The sequence below is a fragment of the Diadema setosum genome, chromosome 12, assembly GCF_964275005.1.
Source record: "Diadema setosum chromosome 12, eeDiaSeto1, whole genome shotgun sequence".
Classification (NCBI taxonomy): Eukaryota; Metazoa; Echinodermata; class Echinoidea; order Diadematoida; family Diadematidae; genus Diadema; species Diadema setosum.
Window position 1 is genome coordinate 37159412 of NC_092696.1, and position 23215 is coordinate 37182626.

At 38.8% G+C, this 23215-nt stretch overlaps 1 protein-coding gene across 1 annotated transcript in view; it reads right to left on the reverse strand.

Annotated features, from left to right (window-relative positions):
* Nucleotides 1–266: 266 nt before the first annotated feature.
* Nucleotides 267–23215, reverse strand: part of LOC140235926 (signal peptide, CUB and EGF-like domain-containing protein 2) — an 81186-nt gene continuing 58237 nt past the window's right edge. The window contains 16 exon segments of the mRNA XM_072315918.1: nucleotides 267–467; nucleotides 1467–1546; nucleotides 2422–2574; nucleotides 3344–3541; nucleotides 5019–5180; nucleotides 5825–5992; nucleotides 6746–6910; nucleotides 8807–9016; nucleotides 9439–9624; nucleotides 11997–12242; nucleotides 12774–12980; nucleotides 14058–14180; nucleotides 15950–16066; nucleotides 18585–18707; nucleotides 19541–19671; nucleotides 21715–21757. Of these exon segments, the coding sequence (XP_072172019.1) occupies nucleotides 267–467; nucleotides 1467–1546; nucleotides 2422–2574; nucleotides 3344–3541; nucleotides 5019–5180; nucleotides 5825–5992; nucleotides 6746–6910; nucleotides 8807–9016; nucleotides 9439–9624; nucleotides 11997–12242; nucleotides 12774–12980; nucleotides 14058–14180; nucleotides 15950–16066; nucleotides 18585–18707; nucleotides 19541–19671; nucleotides 21715–21757 (2513 nt within the window).

Here is a 23215-nt window from a genome sequence, read left to right on the forward strand (position 1 = left end):
TACCTCATTCGAACGAGCACGCGGATCACCCTGTCTGAAATATCCTCAGAGATTTGCTTCCTCCATTTTGTTTTTTGGCTCGTAACTTCCATAGAAAAGGAACAATACAGAGCTTAATATTACAGCTTTCTTGCCAACAAAATAAGCTCACTCAAACGTGCACAGCTATATTTCTTTCTTTTAAACTCTGCATCAAATATTCGATTGTGTTTTAAGGTGCGACGTGCATTTTATGTCATTTGAGATGGAGATGTAGCAACGTCACTTCAATACCACGGTCCTGTTGTGGCCGAGGAGTCTTTGGCCGAATCTTGCACCTGGCTGGGATACAGAAATCTCGTGACTTTGTTGCGTAGCAACCGGATGAAGGAGCGCGGGAGGAGGGAACGCGATTGTTCCTGGCTGTAGTTGTAGTACCTCTCGGGATGTGCTATAACCTTCAATAGTTCCGTAAGCACTTCTTTATCCTATAGAAGAAGACAGATATGGTAAAGACAAAGATCCCGGATGTAAAATGAAAATCCAATTCATCCTCGTGCTGACCTTACACACCAGGTAGCGTGAAGATACCATGTAATGGGAAGGCTGGCCCGACTAGAATATATTCGAAATTCCCGTAACGAATTGTGTATAGTTTTCGCACTGAACTCTTTTTGTATTCAGCACATACACAACCAGAAAATCTCGACTGATGGAGTCGAACGTTACCTACGAGCCTACACGCTTTGATGCATACTTTCGCTGACGGGCAATTCTATTCTACCAAGCCTGCGCTATTCGCGGTTTTCGAATGTACCCTGGTAGCAGCGAATGAAGATCGATTAAATCGGGCCAAGGTTTTCTCTCCACGCTACTCAGTATAATGCGTGATAGAATAACACCTAATACGTGAAGAAGAATCAGTGCAGAGGAGCGTACAAGTTTGTGAACACATAATAAACAGAAATATGTTAGTTAGAAAATTTTAATTTATCACACGTTTGAACAAAAAAAAAAAGGAAGTATACTCCAGTGTTATCAAATCTCCAGTAATACATGTATATTTTAGATTCTTCTAGACCGTTTTAGATTCTTTTAGACTCTGAATGCGTGGGCGTGTGTTTACAACGTCTGAACGTGACTGTGTGAGTCACAAAAATAATCGTATCCACGTGGTTGACTATGGAAAGCCAGATATGTACATACAGGCCCGAATTCGCGATGGTGTTTTAAATTTAGACCATGGTCTAAAATGAACGTGAAACAGGAGTCCCTTTGACATGCGGGTATCAACGCGCGTTTGTTACTAACTGGACCTCTGTTGGCGTGCGCAATCTGTCAATCGTATTTACGCATAAGAAATTTGCACAAACCATGGTTTAGATTTAAACCGTCTTCGTGAATTCGGGCCAATATATCGCAGTCATCCTTCACAGAAATGCACTAGATAGTACAAGAACCAGGTAGACATTTAAAGGGCTTCTTACCTTAAGTATTTCCTGGTGGTGGTCTGACTCGTATAGCCGTCCGTCCTTTACGATGTCTTTCATTAAGTATTCGTAATTTTCTGCGAGGGATGGGAGAAACACCAACGGAAAAGATGCATTGAAAATCACATTCCACAACAGGCGCAATAAAACGAACAGAATGACAAGAAGTCATCAAAATCGGACCTAACACAAGGAAGCAATATAACATTTTAAAGGTCACTCGTTTTAGGGCAATAATGACAATCAGTAGCTATAATTATCCACATTACACGAAGTGATGAAATCATGGCTTCCTTTTTCCCACCTACCGAAACACAAGTCGTCACCGAAATTAAAACAAAAAAAAAACCTTGAATCCTTCGCATCAATTTTTTGTTGGTGCAATTTATCTAACGTAGTATAATCAGAACTAGTAAACGTGAATTCTCAAAGAGCTCTGCAATTTTCGTTTGCCCGGTAGGCATTGCCAGGTTCCCACTCCTAAATCTTTGCCATATTATGGTCCTTCGCCGGAAAGGGACAGCGTGTTGTACAAGGATGAACAAACCATTATATTGACAGAAATCGAACTCCCTATACATTCTATTTAAGCCCCCTCCCCCCCCCCTCTACTCTACTGTTTTATCACTGTTGTGATCACCAACATCATTCAAAATGATTAATCAATATCATTAATTGAAGAGTTAATTTGCAAAACGGGCTAGGTCCACTTTAAGTACTTCGGAGAAAACTCAATTTGTTTGTGAGAAGTTGTACACATTTCTATTCAAACGGTTGTCCGGAGTTCAAATTTTCCCTGTAACTAACTCAAATGGAATTCTGTGCAGTGATGCTAATAACTTGATTTTCATTAAAAATGGATCTAGCCCCTTTTGCAAATAACCTCTTCAATTATAAACGTTACTTTGATCATTATCATTAGCATTATTTCCATCCCTTGGATGTCACGTACCGTCATATGTAGCATAGTGGATCCTAAAGCCTTTTGACGAGTTTGCTCCATCCGACGTAAACCGGATCCAAAGCCGCTTAGTCTGCGCTGTAAAGGCGAACGGGCGTGTCACGTTTTCGCACGCCCTAAATGATCTGGCCGAGTGGGGCGTGGCTGTATATCAAGTAAACATGAATAAATAGAGTTTATGAAGGCACAACCGTAATGAATATATTGATCACTGAATTATTGAACGAACCAATAAATAAACAATAGCATTTCCAAAAAGAAACCTGTAAAGTTGATGATTAGATAAATCGTATTAATAACCACACCCTATCGTAATGAATTTATCATCTCACAAGATTCCCCTTACTAAGCAGAGGCAAACTGTTCTACCGATGATACAATCATTAAACATCCACATTTTCCATCCATTTTGTATTGATACCTACGCCGAATAACACTTATGGCACACATAGGAAAATACCAATAAATCTTTTAAAATAGTAAATTTATAAAGACTAGAAAACAAGGTGTGGTTAACTACGAGATAAGATAGTACAGGAAAGATTACTTTAAACACTGTTAAACATTTCATACTTTTCAAAAGTTTTGTAGTTGTCAAGAAACAGAATTATCTATACCAATTAAGTATTCCAGATTCAGATCTGTGCGCTGGATATCTTTGAACATTTTCTACCTTTTGAAGAACACCATGCTCAATGAACAGTAGCTTGTAACAGCCTTGAATATCTAAACTTGGATTTCGCTTAATGTCTGTTATATCAATTCTATGGGCGTGTGCTAATAGTTTCAATCGCCGGATATCGAGTCACTACCGATGCTCACATATCCTGTACATTTAGGTTTTTATGTTTTTTCTCCAGTAGTTTGAATTTGAAAACGAGTCTGGACTCGATCCCAGAAGCTGCTCATTCACCTTTTCTCCGAATGACCACTGAATCTCCACAATTATCCTCCTTCCGGAGATATATTTCTGATACGACAAAAATGACCTTTCGTCCCGCTGGTGGTCTAATTTGCCAAATACACTGGGCGTTTGCGGGGTAGTCTCCGGGGAAGTTTGGGGTCTCGAAGTAACCGACGTATGGTCCTATTTTGCCTCGACAGGTCGTATCTGCAAAATATATGAAAACAACATAATATAGTATAATGTAATATGATATAGAGTATTATTATAATACATTATAATATGACAATTATGATATAATGTAATGCAATATAATTGATACAATACTTTCATATATGACATATGATATCATATAATGTAATACAATATAATAAAAATGGAATATCATTATATTGAGTATTTGACCTTCTGAATAGAAAGCGATTGTGTCATTAATAGATTTATTAACCGATTTATTTCCACTTTTATGTATGAATAGCGAAATATCGAACAGTGATTCATATCATAGTCTGTCACATATTCACCTGATGTGTGTGTGTGAGTATATATATATATATATATATATATATATATATATATATATATTCCTTCCCTAAGTTAATGTGTTGAGTGTAATTCAATTATTGTATGTGTTTAATTACTGGTACACATTTGATTTATGTCATGTTATTCTTACTTATGTTTTGACCTGGCTGTTTTCCCTCATTTTTCATCTTTCCTTTCGTCTCTTCCCTGTGCGCCTAGAAGCATTGTATTAAGCGCATTACAAATGTAATGTATTATTATTGTTATTATTATAATATATGTACATTGTATATATATATATATATATATATATATATATATATAAGAGTATTTCGGGGGAAAATTAGCTTGGCATCATTTAAAGTTTGAAGCATTAAATGAATGTCTTCGAGACCTTAAAGTTAAAGGAATGATATAGTGTTGGTTAAGACGAGGGTCCAGATTTTAACTTTCATCCTCTTATGAAATATTAGAGAGCATACAATAAAGAGGAATCCGAAGTTTATTTGATGAAAATCGGTTTTGAAATGGCTGAGATGTCCAAAAATCAAAGTAAAACAAAGTGGTCCTAGCAAACGGTGCGTCCCACCCTTAAGGACCTCTTTGTTTTTTGCTGTTTCTTTAGTATATCTCAGCTATTTCAATACCAATTTTCATCAAGTAAACTTTGAATTCCTCTTAGAATTGTATGCTGTGTTTCATAAGAGGTTTCTCATTATCTCACAAAAAAAAAAATGGAAAACTGTAGCCCATCTATACCAAAACTATATTATCTTTTTAACACTGAGAGAAAGAAAATCAAAAGTCAGTTGCTTTACAAATTGGGTAATGACGAGAAATCATCAGCAAAATAGGTTTGGTTTTTTTTTTCCACTTTTCATCCTTATCTTCGCTTCCTCTTCATTTTCATCTTCCATCTGACAATAGAGATGTAAACCTTGTATGACGGCAAACTGTATTTGCCAACTGATGAATTACCAAGCATCGAATCGGGTGGTCATTAATGTTTATCATGGCATCATTATTACATGTATCATCATTATCATTATCATTATTATTAATTATCATCATTACTGAGGTTTACGTAAAGAGATATGCTCCGTCAAAGAGGATTTTGTTCTTGTAACTACTCTATATAATCACTTTGCACAAGACATACCTTTACACTGGTCTCCATCTCTCGAACCTTCCTCATCGGTTGTCGTGTTGCCAGGGCAACGGATGCAGTAATTCATAGCTGGATACGGTTGGTAGGATCCTTGAGGACACCGGCGACATACATGCCCATCTACGTCATAATACATGCCGGGTTCGCAGTGTTCTGAAAGACAAGTAAAAAAAAAACAACAACAACAAGAAGTAAAAATCGCAGTCCTGGCGATTTGTAATTGCCAAGAGTAATGCGGATTCATATTTTGTGTAGCTTTAAAAACTGCAGATAGGATATGAATTTTAGAAATTAATCTTAGTAATATATTGTTTATATATCGTAGCGTAATTGTCAAGTCTTGTCTTTTGTTGCTGTCTTTGTTGTTGTTGTCGAAGTTTGGAAAAGTCTTGAACGTATTTAAATTAGGAAGAGGATATTTAAGATAATGAAATTGGTGACTGCAACTTTTTTTTTTACATTTTCACTGTTTCGAATTAAAAGGTAGGAAAGTTTTTGCCAAAAAAAAAATATTCGGCAAGAAAAGCAAATAAGCAAATTTGCAACAACAAAAAAAATCCACTTTAGTCAAATCTTTATCAAATTATTAGATGGATTACTAACTACATGTATATTATTATCTCTTAACGGAGGGACTTGAAACACTAAGAAACACTAACATCACCCTTTTTAAAAACTTACATTGATGAAAAAAAAAATCCATGAGATTCAAAGTGTTTGAAATATTGAATTTCATTCCTAGAATCCTTTAATGCGTTGCGTTAATGATACAATCTATATTGATTTAAGTTTCATGCCTCTTGCAAGACAGTCGGCAAACGAGATGGCGCCCGTTGAGCTCGTTAGCAGTCCACCGTTACACGGCAGGCAGTGTGTTCGGCCCGACTCAGGCTGGTAGAAACCTTCTGGACACGGGTCACATGGCTGAAATCCATCCACCGAATATTCTCCGGGATGACATTGCCCTGTTGGGGGTGCAACATCACAGGTATATTGCCAGGGTGAGCCGTTATCGAATCAATGATGACAATGGTTGTTGTAAGACAAAATGAAGGCGACAAACTTTCTGTCAAAAAAGCGTCGACCAATATGTTTTACACACAACAATGCTTTTACTTCTGGCAGACTACGCTGCTGTTCAAATTGATGATTTTTCTGTCGAGATTTGTTTATTGCAACTGATTGACAAATTGTCATCCACTGACGTAAATAAGCTCCGATTATTCAGTGTTTTCTCAAATTTTCAAGAACAACACGAAGTAAATTTAAGGTCTTTACTGCAATGATGTTATCCAAAAACTGGTCATCGTACAATGTCGTAAGATTTTCTTAGCGTCATTGCCAACGGTGACCTCGAGAGTCCTGTGTATGAAATGTCAACGACGTGTTTTGAATCTCGTACGGAAAAGGTGGACATACCATCAGCTGCAGACATTTTAATTGTTGGTAACTACACCCCTTTATTCTGCATATTTCTAACCCACCTCAAGAAAGCAAGGATAAAAGTAAATTCAAAATGACGGCTTCCTTTTCCCCCACAGCCATCTCCCAACCCCTCATGACTTTCGGGGCACCGTCTCATGAAACTTGTCTGTCACTAACAACTGGTTTTAAGCTAGTGAAATCAGTACATCTGATTGGCTGAGAACAAATTTGTCAGTGAAAATCAATTACAAAACACTCGACGAAAATGTTCCCCTGCAACATCCGGGACCTACCTCCACACTCGGTGACATCGCGCGCACCGAACACGGCGTACTGCTGATCCTGTTGCGGGCATCTCTTACACTCGAGCTGTCCCTCCACGTCCTGGTACGTGCCCTCTTCGCACGGCACGCATCCACCGATGTTAGCGTGATAGTAGGTTCCTATACTGCATGCGACTGATCGAGGTGGAAACAAAAACAAACGAATACATTGAAATGTCTTGAAAGGATGAGACTAGCATACTATGACAATCACACAAAAGACGATAAGACACCGCAACACGAATGCAGATTAAAGGGATGGTACAGTATGGGTGGAGATGAGAATTGGGCTTTTAACTTTTTGCGAGATACTGAGAAAAGACTTCTGAAATAGTACTAAACATACCATTTTAAGAGGAATTCAAAGTTTATTTGATGAAAATCGGGTTTGGAATGACTGAAACATCCAAAAACAAAGTAAAACAAAGCGATCGTAATAAAAGGTGGGTCCGGCCCACCTTTAGAATCGCTCTGTTTTGGATATCTCGGCCATTTCAAAACCAATTTTCATCAAATAAACATTGGATTCCTCAGGGAATTACATGCTCTTTCATGTTTCATAAGAGGTTTCTCATTATCTCACAAAAAAAAAAAAAAAAATGTAAGAAACCTGATATTAGGTCTCAGCCAAAACTACACGATCCCTTTAATGTTCCTGAAATCAAGATTATTACTTTTAGTTGATTCTCCATGCAAACTCTTTAAGATAATGCTAGAGTATGACGTAAAATAAAGGTTTTCCAAGTATAAAGGACTGAGGAAGGCCTCTGGGATGAGCATAGTCGTTATGGTTGTCGTCATTGTAGGGTATAGTAAAGTCATAGTCTATGGGGACATAATGAAACGTTTCTTTACGGACATGTTACATAGACAAATTGTGCGAAAACGACTAAACTTTACGAATCGATTACGGGAACTTGCTCTTTCAACGCTAATGTTCAATGTCTTTCACGTTTAAATTCTACAATCATATTTGGAAGCAACACTTTAGGTTAAAACACAGCTGTTCCTAGTCAAGATGCTAACAAAAAAACTTTGTCAGGTATGACCAACAAAATTTGCCATAGCATAAAAGTTATCTCGGCGGAAACGGGATGACTGGGAAGTGAGGGCCAAAGAGGTTACATATGAAGAGTTTGTTTGCAAAAACCGATAAGTCCAGTTTTGAAGATTTTGAAGTACGGTCTCTGTCATAAAGTACAAAATAATACCTTTTAAATGATATATCGGTCACTACATATAAAGGTACATTTGTTAAGTTATGGTCAAAAGAAGCAAAAATTTTCTTATTTTTCTCCTTATTTTTCTTGACCTTTAATCGCAAATAATAGCATCTCCATTTGGCAAATATGGACTTATCAGTTTTTGCAAACAAACTCTTTATAATACTAGGAATTATAATTATTGCTATATGAGCAAAGGCCCGCCATTAGAAAGATGGGCACAAAGTGAGGATCTTGCCCCTCTTCGTAATGGCGGGCAGCGCTCCTGGCAAGAGGTTAGGCCTTCGTAGCACAATGCGAATGCGAGTGCGGACTTCTAGTACGCCCTCTACAAAATTGTAATGTCTGCCATTACGCAAGAGGGACACGTCTCCATGTGATCACAGAATTTATTTCGAAGTCCACCCTCTTTAAAGGGATCGTAAAGTTGTGGTTGAGACCCAACTTCAGGTTTCTCATATTTTTTGGTGAGATAATGAGAAACCTCCTATGAAATATGAAAGAGAATGTAATTCCAAAAGAGATTCGATGAAAATTGCTTTTGAAAGGCTGAGATATCCAAACAGAGCACTCCTAATAAAAGGTTGGACCCATCTTTAATTACGACTGTTTTGTTTTACTTTTTTTATGTCTTTAGCCATTCAAAAACGATTTTCATCTGTTAAATTTTGAATTCCTCTCAGAATAGAATGCTCTGTATTATTTCATAAGTGGTTTTTGGTATCTCGCAAAAAGTTACAAGCCCAATCCTCATCTGCACCAAAACTACTTAGACTACATAACCTCTCGTAGAGGGCGCTATACCTACCACACGTGCCCCCGTCGATCATGACGTGGCCGAGTGGGCAGCTCTCTTCCGACACGTCAGTGATGTTCAGCGTGTTGCTCATCTCGTACTCCGTGCCGTCGATCCGAACCACGAAATGATCGCGTTCGATGGACTTGCGAAGTCGCTTGATCATTCGCTTCATTTTCTTTTCCGACCAACTGCGGGCGCACTCCAAATTGCACTTCCCTGCTGGCAAGAAAAAGAAAAGAGGCAGAAGGGTCAAACAAGTCTTGAGTAGTATATCTGTTTATACGCCAGAATTAGTGTTTTGCAAAGAGGAAAAAGATATCACCAGTTTCAAATCAACAGTGGTGAGAGCTTAGGTGGCAAATACTCCTATTTCACTGCTGTTTAAAACATCGTAATTGGCTGAATGATATTTGTTACATCATGGGTGCACCATGATGAAATTTTGATCTAATATACATGTATATAGTATCTCTTTGCTTGTTTGAAAAAAAAATGAAAACGTGTACTCTAAAGCCTGATTCATAAATTTGACTTTTGCTTCTGCTGAAACAAATCATAACAATGTTTGTGATAACATAATGATTTTAAATGTGTTGATATATCATACGCTTTAATGATGAAACAACATTATCATTACAAACACTTGATAATACCTCTTAACCGCGCCTTGATGACAATCTCTACGTAAGCCGTGATCACCGAGCCACTGGCGCTGTCATCGCCGACATCGATGGCGCCCTCCGTCTGCCGTTTCCTCCTCGAGATCGGTTGCTGGTCACAGCTAAGGTTCAGGAAGCTTACCTCACAGTATTTCCGACATCCGCCGGCTGAAAATGACATCGTTCGATTCTTTATATTAGTGCTCTTCAATATTTGAAAGGTTTGTTTGCAAAAACCGATAAGTCCATTTATGAAGATTTTGAAGTACGATATCTGTCATAAAGTACAAAATAGTACCTTTTAAATGATATATTGGTCACTACATATAAAGGTATATTTTTGAAGTTATGGTCAAAAGAACCAAAAATGTTCTTACTATTCTCTTTATTTTTCTTGACCTTTAATCGCAAATATCTCCATTATTGGCAAATATGGACTTATCGGTTCTTGCAAACAAACTCTTCATTTATATACAGAAGAAGAATCGTGTCCATGGATTACAGAGTACAAACACGCTTGATGGTGACTTGTCTTTGGTACCCGAGCAAGATTTAACGAAAGTTTTCACGTCCTGAGGTAGCATCGTCGTGAGCTTTAACGAATCGTCCTGTCGTCATTTCACCTTCTCTTCGTGAACGAGCCAGGGCCTAGGCCACTTTCAACAAGACACCGTCACGCCCCACGTTCAGGCTTTTCTTTGGTTGAAAGATGCCACTAGGGCATGGGATTCAACCAGAAAGGTGGAAGATAGGAGCTTCCAAGATGTTATAACATTGTCACTTTCCCTTCTCTACAATAAAATAATTAATGATTTATAACAAATTGTATTCACCTTGAACCTTTATATGCATATTTGTGGTTTAAAATATTACTTTTATATTCTCAACTGTTCTTTGCTAAGACAGGGAATTCTGGTCGAGCAAGTCGATTGAAACTATCCTGGTAAAAGCCTCTTAAGTACAATCTCGAACGAAAACTTCCATATTTCAACGACATGTCGTTGAAATATGGAAGTTTTCGTTCGAGATTGTACTTAAGAGAGTTTAATAACGAGAGTTTAATAACGAGAAACGATGCATCGTTTCTCGTTATTAAACTCTTAGTTGAGATTATTGGTATTTGATTTGAGGATCATTTTACTCCTTCCTATTGACATTTCAACGAATTTTACGTTTTGGCATAGCGATTAAAAAAAAAACAACAACAACAAAAACACATAAATCAGTAACCTAAACTGTTAGAGACTTGAACTTCACGCGTTCATCTTCCATTTGAGGGTTGGCAATTCTCGTCTTGCTCGTGAAATATGAGAATGTGAAAATAAATAGAATGAAAGATGGATAGATTCATCCAAAAACGTTTATGGTCCCCGTGCAACTAAGGAACACATACATCGTACGAATCGTTAGTAGCGGTTTGATCAAGTGTGACATGCACTTAGTTTCCTTGGCTTGTAAGAACACACTACAGAGCGGTGCATAAACAATCGACCATGACATGTGGACATTGTGGACGGCAAACATGCATTGAAAATTGAGAATCACATACTGACAGAGGGCGCCTTTCAATGTCTATGATCTTCCTTGATGAACATGACACTGGTGATAGACTAAAAAGTATAATTCATTTCCCTCATATTGTGTTGCCCGCTTATACTTACGAACATAAACTTCGATTAAATGAAGGGAAAAGAAACAGGAAATTGATTTTGGTAACCTTTGCTTCAAGGATAAAATGTTTAAGTATTTTGACATGTTGGTCCACTATTTGCAAAAGACAGTATATTTTTTTTTTTTGCCATTCAAAATGTTACGACTTTTAAGGGGAAATGTGATAATATGTAAATTACCCCAGTGCTTTGAGAAGACTGGAATGATGTTTTTAATGATGACCTATTTTGAATAATGATACCATTGTAAAATCAACAGAAAAGCGCCCCCTGCGAGTGGTCGAGGAAGAGATAAACTAGCAAATAAGAGGCGGACACGAACTAGACAAGGCACACTGCACTTTCACTAGTTACAGGGCAACATAAAGTACGACGGAGAACTCACGTTCTGCAGGTTGACCCGTCCCGAACCCTGATGACTCAGTTCTTCCGGGGCAAAGGTGAAAGTTCACGCTAGACGTATAAATCATTTTGCAGCATTTTAGCACACAAAGTTTTATAATTTCCGGTGCAGGGGTTATTGATGATTTCAAAGAATACCCTGTTAATTTTTTTTTTTTCAAGCAAAACCAGCAAAATAAATAATTCAAATTTAAATTAAATGCACTAGTGCGGAAAATTCAATAATTGTGAAGGCATAAATAATTTCAGTAATTCAAATGAAAATGTATTACTATTGCGGTGAAACTGTCTGTCTCCAGGCGACAACGTGCCGAAAATGCTGTGTGTTCAAAAGGCGTGCGCGCATTAATAAAACAAGTGAACTTTTGTGGGTGAATCTTTGCATTCCAAAATGTATGAAAGAATGGAAATGTGAAAAAGAAGCATTTAAGTGGATTGCCTGGCGGTGGTGCAAGAACGGCCTTTTACCGTAATTGGAGAATAACGAGGAATCGTTCCCAGGATTATCCCAAACCGCCGAGGGTGGCGCTGTAGGGTCATCAGGGTCGAGGGTGGGGCTTCCAGTGTTAGACTCTTCGGACAGCCCATCCGTACCTGATAGCTTTTGGTTGATGCTCCTTGAAAGCTGCCGTGTGACCCGTCTTTGGAGCTCGCAACGACTGGTAGAAAAGAATAGGCGCGCCTTTCGGCTGAATAGTGGGGCATCGACTGAAGCTGTGAGGGTACATGAAAAAAAAAAAAAAACGATTTGCGTCAAATCTCCTCTAGATGTGCAAAACATCGAGGGACATTTTGAAACTCATAATCAACATTCTAATTTTTTTAATCCACATAAGATGCTGGATTTCTTTTAAGAAGATTTCCAACACCGATAGGGCCTACTGAGTAAAGATATCTACATAAAAATTAGGTGAATATTTTTGTAAAGAGTGCTGTCACTTTTTCATCATAGGTAAACATTAACATCTAATGTATGAACTAAGTTCTGGCAAGAAAATATAACATTCATACAGGGGTTTAGTAGGGATAGTTTTGTTTTTCACATTGGACTTTTTTGGAAAAGCGATAAACATAGATATCAGACACTTCTGCACTTCGGATCCCATTTGCTTCCTGCTGATAAAAAAAAAAAAGATAATAATGATAATAACAATGAATAATCTTGTTGTCGTCAGTGGACGTTCAACAAATATTAAGGTAAATAAATCGATAAACTACGATTATTTCCACCATGGCTTTCCATACCTGAGCAGCTGGGTAGTGTATCGTTCGTAGTGCCGTGGGTCCACTGATAACGCGTGCTCTCCCCGCACTGGTAAGTGAACGTGCCTTTGCCCGACGCGGTGAAGTGTGAGTTGGACTCGCACGTGAGTAGACAGGTTTCTTCTGTACCTTCTTTGTGACACTCAAGAATGGCGCGCGCGGGCGTGCGCAAAGGTAGACATCGCGTTGCTGATTTGAAGAGTTCAGAGTCAAAGTTACGAGTTTGATCACAAAATGGGTTAAGCGCCACTTTTGACAAACTGTTTGAAATATTTTAAATTAAGTCTATCATCAGATTTAGAACAAACTAAAACTCTCTCAGTAATACCTCACTTGTAACATAACAAGCCCTATTCTTGAAGTTACGATTAAAGAATATATCATATTTTCATAATTATTATCTTCTTTGTCTTCCAGCTGACACAATCGGAAATATTTCAAATTAATGAAAATGGCGTTAACTCCTTTTGCGATGTATAAATAATTCAGAGGGTGAAAATGTAGAAACGAAAGTCGACCTTTAAGTAGGTCCTACTTAGCTTTACAACAGTATTCGTTCTTCATGAAATTGAGGTAGTATAGCTTATCTGCGCTTCAGGCAGAATCTCGATACGCATGTTTTGTGACCCTCATGGTATTTACGCCGAAGATATTAAGTCACAGTAAACATTAAATCGAAGGCTCACTCTGCCTCCATTCATTAATCTGATGAATTTCAGAAATGACGTAAAAATGTATTATTTTTTTTTATTTGACCCCTATCTTTTTACAACGCTTCACTCGTCATGATGATCTTGGTTAGTTTAAGAAAAGCGGGTTTCAAATTATATGTCAGACATTCTTCTGTCCTTGGGCATTGCTAAAGGTCAACTCAAAAGTATTCTGAAATATAACCTCTATACTCTCACGTTAATTCATGAGGGTTTTTTGATGATCTTGACACAAATAACGTTTTTCCGGTATCAATAACATCAAAGTCTGGCTTTGTGTTTAAAATGAAATCAGTATGGGCAGCACCGTGTTGATTTGTATAGACGAGGTTCCGTGACGTCAACTGACGCGTTGCCTGAGCGGCAAAAACTAATCACGTGTGCATTGAGCGCTAGCTCTAGCGCGCAGTACGCGCCGCCTGCCTATCACGGGACATGGGATGCAATGCTTACGCGCTTGCCCAAGCGTGTGGGGGTTCCATGCGCAGTTTTTGCCCCTGAGCATGACGTCATTAGAACCTCGTCCATACGGAGAAAGTCCAGTTACCAAAGTTACCTGTGCAGTCTTTTCTGTTGGGGTGTAAGGTGAATCCTTCGTGACAGTAACATTCGTAGCTTCCTTCAGTGTTGATGCATCCATGTTGACATCCTCCGTTGTTGATAGAACATTCGTCGATATCTGAAAAACAGATGATAACAATAAGACAGAGATTTAAATACTACCAAATGAATAGCCTTTTTGCAAAGGCAGCTCGCAATACCTGGCGTACACAGTCACGGCGAGTATAGCGACCTGCGAGTGGAGCTGAGCGAACTCCGATATTATTCTGTGCGCGAATCCACCGCTCGATGTGTGTGAGTCCATTGCGAGCTACCTTTGCAAAAGGCTACCAAAATCCAAAGCACATAAATACAATTCATGACAACTCTCCAACAGTCTCACCGAACATTGACTCTCTGTTTTTCTGTGTACGCTATTAAGATGTCTCTCCTCAGTCATCAAATATGATTGCACTTGGAGAAGAAAACGTTTTGATTTTGTCTAATATGGTGATGATTTGCAGTCTTGCATAACACGTCCGTACGAAGTCTATGATACCTGAGCAAAGTATCCATTCATTCCATTCGTCCATTCATCTGGACTGTTTAAAGACCGAGGGACTGATGAATGAAGTGAAAAATCATCAGGAAAAAAAAAACAATCATGTAATGAATGAAACTGTGAGAAATATACGAATTTCCACAGGATCTGACAGGCAAACTTGGCATCTTTGATTTGTTAGGTGAATAGCTTTAGTGCTTCACGATAACAAGGCTCAACTTAGCATGTTATATCATAAATGGCTTTTGATTTCGTTCTCAAGCAGGACATTAAGTCCAAGTCTATTCTGAAACCAAGGTCAAGAGGAGAAAGAGAAATACAAAAACAACTAACAAAATCTTCCACAACTACAGAGATGCCGAGGAAGAAGCGGTCTCCGTCATAATATTTATGATCCTCTTGCTGTAGTGACTGCAAGTGAAACGAAGAGAAATATAGCGAAGCCAGTTTTTCAAAAAACATTATCAATACTGTCGTGCCCAGCACTTTTTTGTTTTCAAATTCTGAGCATACCGCCTCCCGACGAAGGCGAATATGAATTATTCATATATTCATGAGTCAGATCTCAGTTGGTATGCTAATGTGGACGTGTCAACGCTGCGCTGGCAATGCAGGCAGCTACGGTGAGCGAGCCGCCAACATGCATACTTATGCGTATTCATTAGATGCGACGGCGTGGTGGGCAATGCGGTCGCTGATTGGCTGCTACCTAAACTACCAAAGGACAAAGCTAGCAGCTCCATTGGGCGAAGCATCAACAAGGAAACAAGGGTCGTTTTTCAAAAGGTTCGTTCATCCGAAAAGGAAAGATATAAGTTTCGCAATTGAAGGTTCGTTAGTCAATGGTACGCACCTTGTATTATGTTCGGATCAATGAACCTTGTTTCATTTTTCGATAAACGAACCTTCGGAATAACGAACCTTCAGAATAACGCCACAAATGGTCGACTTGATGACAAAAGCTATATCTCATTTTCTAATTATCGAACGTCTACATGTAAAAGGAATTTGTGTGTTTTGGTATCACTTTCTTTCGGAATAATGGACCTTACGTCATTTTCGGATTAACGAATGTTCTGAATAACGAACATCACATGTTTAAGGGCCCTTGAGCGCTGATGCAATTGCCTATGGTTCGCTTTCCCCATTTTTTTTTTTTTTTTTTGCCCCATCAACGAGAGGGCCTTGACATTTTTTTTTTCTGCCTTGACAAGGCCTTAACAAAAGGATAGCACTAGAGTGGCAAACCTCGAGTAAAAGGGATAACATTATTTTTCTGTATCATTATGGCAGTCACGTCGTCAATGCTGCCAAAGAATCTGGGCCAAAGAAGTGGCGGAACTTACCTCCACAATGTGTTATGCCGAACGCCTGGTAGCCGTCATCACATATACACTGGAAACTACCCTGAAGGTTGATACACGTGTGATCACACGTATCGTTCATTGCACACTCATTGACATCTATGATGAAACATACAAACAAACAAACAAACAAACAAACAAACAAACCATCAATCAAACATTATGTCAAATAATGAATGTACAAGTATATTTCGACGTCAGTTCGGAGGAGGGGGGGGGGGGGTGAAATACTTCTATTTCTCTTCGTGAACTATCATCAGCCACTAATGTCAACAGTACCTGTGATTGGATATGGACGTGTCATGTTATATTTTTACGATTCATATCACACTTATGGTCTTGTTTATCCACGGTGGCCTCTACCATCGACCATTACTGCTCTACCAGAGGGCCGTACCATTGTCATTACCCTAGCATTGCCAGATATCCATTTTTTACACAAAAGTGCCGAGAGGGACGTTGTGGGGTAAAGCATCTTGTCTCTGGATCAAGTTCGAACTCAGCACATCCGATTGAAAGGTAAGAGTCTTATCCACTATGCCCATTACTACCTATGTTTTACGTCACCAGTAAAACTGGATAATGTTCTTCCGTCTTTCTATCTGATAACATAATGCGATGCTACAGGTAGTAACAACTGTATCAGCCATACCACTGGGATTCACTGAGGTATAAGCTAGATGTTACAATAATTATGACATTGTAACGAAAGAAGCCTAATACTGATAGTTCCCATGAAAATTGCGTGATTTTCTTTTTTATACATAAGATTAATGTTAAACCTATACTTGCATTAGTCATTATAAAAAGCGATTGACAGGATCACAAGTACAAACAATCCGATATTAATCACACCCAGAGTTCTGTGCAATCAGTAATATTATGCCCAATACGGGCTATCCGGTTTTGTTACTGGTTTTGTTCCTGTAGGAAGGCTTATCTCCACCAATAAGTCAACGCCTATACGAAATAAACCATGTTAATAGCAACGAGACCCCGCCCTTGGAGACAATCACAACCATTACCTACACCAAGAAGCCCGCATATAAACAAAACGCCCCTCTCACATACAGACAAGTCCCATTCAAATGAATTAACCCCACCTGTAGCGACACACCCCGTTCATGCCAACAAACCCCATCCATGCCGATGATGTTTCTGGATCCTGCCCTTATCGACAAGGGTGCACATCACGAGACCGACACCAACGAGTCATACAGCCCACGAGTCATAGAGCTCACGAGTCATACAGCCCATGAGTTATACAGCTCACGAGTCATACAGCCCATGAGTTCGACACTAAGCTAACAAGGCCCACGAGACCGACACATTAACAAGAGACCCGCGGGTCTAGCGCTCACCTGAGTATCGCAAGTTCACCTTTCACGCAGTCACTAATCTAAATTATTCACAGCTCTACTAAAATGTGACCAGGCATTCTCAAGTAGAAGATGAAAATGTACAATAAGGGCCCAAATTTTTTTAAGATTCCTTAATTTGGGGGGATTGGGGCCCCCTGGGGCCCTCTGGGTGTGGCATGGTGCCCATTTTGATAAATTGAGATCCTGACCCCCTAGGGATGCTACCTGCCAAGTTTGACGAAAATCCATCATGAGGTTTTCAGGAAGAAGATGAAAATGTACAATTCAGGCCCCCATTTGGACCTCCCCCCCCCCCCCCGCCCCCAAGAGGGGCACCCCTGGATCTGCTATGAACAAACTTGAAACTACAGTCATGAATGTACTCACTCATAGTATTATCTTAGCTCTATAACTTCTGATTCTAGAGAAGATTTTTAAAGATTCCTTCATTTTGGGGGGTTTGGGCCCCCTGAGGGCCCCCTGGGTGGGGCATGGTGCCCATTTTAACAAATTGAGATCCTAACCCCCTAGGGATGCTACCTGCCAAGTTTGGTGAAAATGAGTCAAGGGGTTCTCAAGAAGAAGATGAAAATGTACAATTTAGGCCCCATTAGGATCCCTCTCCACCCCCCTCCTCTGGGTCCCAAGGGGGGCACCCCTGATTCTGCCATGAACAAACTTGAAACTACAGTCATCAATGTACTAACTCATAGTATTAACTTAGCTCTATCACTTCTGGTTCTAGAATAGAAGATTTTTACAGATTCCTTAATTTTGGGGGGTTTGGGCCCCCTTGGGGGCCCCCTGGGTGGGGGCATGGTGCCCATTTTAAAAAATTGACTTCCTAACCCCGTAGGGATGCTACCTGCCAAGTTTGATGAAAATCGGTCTTGGGGTTTTCAAGAAGAAGATGAAAATGTAAAAAGTTTGCGCACGACGCACGACGGACGCCGGACGAAGGGCGATCGCAATAGCTCACTTGAGCCTTTGGCTCAGGTGAGCTAAAAACCCCGTGTTGTACCTGTCGAACTCGTGGGCTGTTTTTACCTAGTGTCGAACTCATGGGCTTTATTTGCATAGTGTCGAACTCATGGGCTGTATGACTCGTGAGCTGTATGACTCATGGACCTGTTTTCAATGTCGAACTCGTGGGCTGTATGACTTGTGGGTGTCGGTGTTGTGGGATGACCCCATCGACAAAACCCTGCCTGCACCTATATACAAACCACTCCCATACTAATAAAAACCCTCCTTACCGACACAGCCCCTTCCATCTGCCATCAGTTTGTAGCCCTTGGGACAGCTGCACTCGTATCCGCCCAGTCTATTTGTACACGTGTTGTCACATCCCCCGTTCTCACTGACGCACTCATCGATATCTGTGTTTCAGGAGGACAAAGTAGCGTCTTGAAACATGATTAAAAGCAATGGGCGCAGCCGTTATCTGTCGAATTATCAGCAGAATTCGTCATCATTTGTTTACCTTATCCTAACGATACAACTCTCTCAGCATATTTAGATCAAAATCAATGCAGATACTCTTCCACATAATGATTATTTCACATAAAACGTAAAGTTTATCATAAGTCTAAGAGTATTATCATGAAGAAACAGACTTTTTGTTGTTGCATAAGACCAGTGTGCATGAAGTTTACAGTACGTTGCACTGAATTTGAGTGCAAACTAAATATGTTGAGTTTTGTACATTTAGCATGATTATACGTGCACGTTTGATTCCTATTATAGCGACAGCCTGTCTTTGTTATCTGTGTTCCTCATGGTGTCTCATTTTTAGAGACATAAAATTTACGACGTGAAGAAGGGAGGACAGAAAGCAGAACTACTGATATGATGTATTATATAAGAGAAGGCAGGAAGTCACCAAAACAGAGTATTCAGAGGGAGATGAGGTGAAGAAAGAACAAATTGAAAGGAAGGAAAGATAAATCCGGACTTGAAGGAAAAAGGGGTAAAGGTGCTTTAGGTAAAGCAGAAAATTGACATGGTTAAGGGTAAGGAGTAAATAGAGCAGAATAAAGAAAGAGAATAGAAAGTTAGGACAAGGAGAGAAGAATGAAGGAGGAGAAGGAGAAGAAGAAGAAGAAGAAGAAGAAGAAGAAGAAGAAAAGAGAGGAGGAGGAGGAGGTAAGAATGATAAGTTCTAAAAGAGGAACATTGAATGAGTGGGAGAGGGGTGTGAGAGGGCGAATACCGTTACACGTTCTTCCGTCTGGCATGAGTTCGAATCCCTCTGGGCAACTGCACTGGACCCCAGTGGGCGTGTCCTCACAGACACGGTCACACCCTCCATTGTTCAGGCCACACGTCTCTGCGAATTAGATGGTAGGGAAGGAGAACACATTGTGACGTCAAGATCAATAATCACAAGTCATATACTTAGTTAACACAGAATTTGATCATACTTGATCTCATCCTATAACGGTTGACACTTATGATAACAATAGCGATCATGATAACAGTACATACTGAAATCTTGATTGGTTCAAAAATATCATGAACATTGTCAACACCATTATTATCATCATAATAACAATATAATATGGCCATATTTGATACAACTCATTATTATCGGCAATATAAATTAATTTACAAAGCATTCAGTGCAGATCTTTTTTTCCACACAAACTCTGTTCAGAAAGGGTTCCCACTTGAGACTTTTGTAATGCCTTTATTTGGGTATGAGAGAATATAACAACAACAAGGATATAAGATAAAAATAGTTAAAACTTGTTTCGAGTGAATATAGATTTTAGTTACAATCAAGATAATTTCGCGTATGACAGTATGTCAATCCTAATCAAAGTTCATGTAGCAATTTCCTCGGTATCAAACGAGAAGATGAAATAGCTCAAATAAATCATTAAAGGGGTACATTTCCTCTATATTGCAACATCTTTGCAGGGATTCAAATCGAAAATATTTGTGGGTATATGGCACTTTATAGACTGGGCATGGCGGTGAGTCATGCATTCCGCATTATTATTTTGCATGTCTAAAAGCAGCCATGTGGCGTTATGATATTCCACGGGTATTACAGGTATAGTTGATATTAGTAGAAATGTTGTTAAAACTCATCTATGTTACTTTGAAAAGACCAATGAGTATGATAGGATGATGAAAATGACACGCGAAGGAGATAATTTCCCATATGCAAAGGTCAGATAATAATGATCAACTACAAAAACTTCTTTTTCATTGTTAGTAAATCTTTTTCAAGATCGGCTGCTTAAAACAGGCAAGATAACACCATATTTGTAATTTAATGATTATTAACTATGATATATGCAACAGGCAGGGGACCATGGTATAGGTTTCGAAAACGCTGACAATATTCGAAACATTGCATATCATCCTAATAAAATGATCAGGCATGCTGTAAATTTAAGTGTAACTGACAATGATCTAACAACCGTTTTGGGGTTATGTACTGTGAAAGAATAACATGCACATGATATTCGTTTTAGTTTGTAGCATACTGTTTGAAATTTTCTCCTAGTGCGTAATATCTTTTTATTTATACATTATTTCCTTAATGACATAGATTTCGGCATAAAACTCATGAATTTGCATCAGAGAAAAAAAAAACACCCCGAAAGAGCACCATACACTACCGAATACGATGATTATAAAAACATCATAATAGTTGATAATGACTTTAATACTTACATGCAGTTATTATTGAAATTCGTATCATTTACATTATTATCAATCACATCTTTTTTAAACAACTTGTATTGTGACAACAATAATGAGATCTCATTTTTTTTTTATAATGGGAATATCAAAATCCTTTAGGGAGTGGAAACAACATGTCACACTGAGAAACACATGTTTCTGCCAAATCTTTATCATAACGTAATTCTATTCCGTACCTATCCCATACAAAGCTGGCCCAACCTGGGGCTGTCTTTGGGAATTCTCCGCCTCGTCTGGGTCTAGCGCTGTAGGAAGATCGATTGTTTTTTATCACGTCATTTGCACATTAAAGTCAACGAAAAACGTCAGGGGCAACATTTAATAATACGGCCAAAAAGGCCTTGGATCACCATGCCCTAAGCTTGTGGACAGTAAAGAAATAATTCAAATTTTGAATGGAACTTTTCATGAATAAATTGACGTGTTATAGATGGTTGTTTCGAGATTGGTTGAAGTTTTGCAATTTTATAGAGAATGGTTTGAGTAATTTGATAGAATTCCCAGCATCATACATGGAAGCCGAACTTTTTTATGCAAATTGTCACACGTTTGTCTTTGAGGTTACCCAGCACCCTGCATATTGACCGTTTCCACTCGACTTCCGTGTGAGAGAAGTCACGTGAAAGGTCATGTGCTAAGTCACGTGGTATGTGCCAAATCACGTGGTATGTACCTGAAGTGGAGGAATAGTCGTCCGGGTCGTCGTACGCCTCTCCATGCGATAGCGTTCAATTGAGAAAGACACGGAAAAAGTGGCGGTAAACATCTATATGATCGTGACGGCATTTTGAGGTTTGAGTGTTTGCCAACTCTTAAATGTACTTTGCATGAGTTAAACAGGAGAAAAGGAACAACAGAAGGTGGAATCTTGATAAAAGAAAGGAACAGTTGGAACGGAAGTGAACGAAGTAATGACATGGAAGGAGTGGACCGCAAACACATATGATCAGGATGATGCACATACTTTGGAAAACATTAAAAAAAAACTAGAAAATGAAAAATAATGTCTATACTTTATATTAGAAAAATAACAATGGTATAACTACAGATAGATCACTCAAAGTTCGGTCACGTGACTAAAGTGAGGATGATTTAGACAGAAGCATGAATATTCATATTTTTCGCCCGTCTTCATTGATGCACCAAATCAAATGTGCCTTGCCACACTAAAGGCAGTTCTGAATGTGATTATCATACATTGTCCAAAAGCACAATGTTTCGTCATCTCCTTTTGCTATGGATTAACATCAATATTCCTTGCGCTGAAAGATATGAAATCCTTTTTTTTTTCTTCATCTTAATGCTTTTCGCAGTTGAGGTTTGGGTAGCTTATGAGCTTAGGTGCTTTTTAACTTTCACAAAATTCTGTCTCGCATACGGAAGTAAAGAAAATTAATTGATAACTTCTGATTCTGATACTTTATCGACCAAATGCCAGAGAAAGAAAGAATACCCTTGCCCCGAATAAGTTGTTTAAAACGTTCTTACGACATGCAGGGGGCAAGGCAATGCAGTAGAAATGTCCGAATAAAATTAATTAGAAGATGGTTGGACAAAACTATTTGAATGTAGTAAGATCTCTTTATGTGTAGTTTCATTACAACATTGCAATGATGAAGTTTGGGCTTGTTCGAGATAAATGGTAACAATAGTCATTACATCTCGAGAAATTTGTGCAAGGAAGCTATAGATATATATAACGAAGGGCCTTTTATGTATATTTCTAGAATTTATTATATATATATATATATATATATATATATATATATATACATTATGTGTACACATAAATAATAATACAATAGGTATGTAATCGTTTACTTAACCAGCGTGTAGAGTAGAATCCTTGATAAAGGCTTACGTTTTATAGAGGAGCAATTTTAGGAATACTAGACCGTTGAACATATCAAAAGGGTTCTAGAAAGTGATAAAACTAAAATGTATCAAATATTTCCTTCTCTCCCACCCCACCCTCTCTAATTCCAACAACAATGCCGCTTTAAAGAAGATGATATGTTTTGACTGGCAAAGTTCGGTAACGGATTCTGTATTTACAGCGTGGGTCACCAAACAAAAATGATTCAAAAAATGGGGAGGGGGCACTCTAATTGAAACACTTGATGACTAACGAGATGAATAACAGCACATGCAATGGACAGCTGAGATGCTT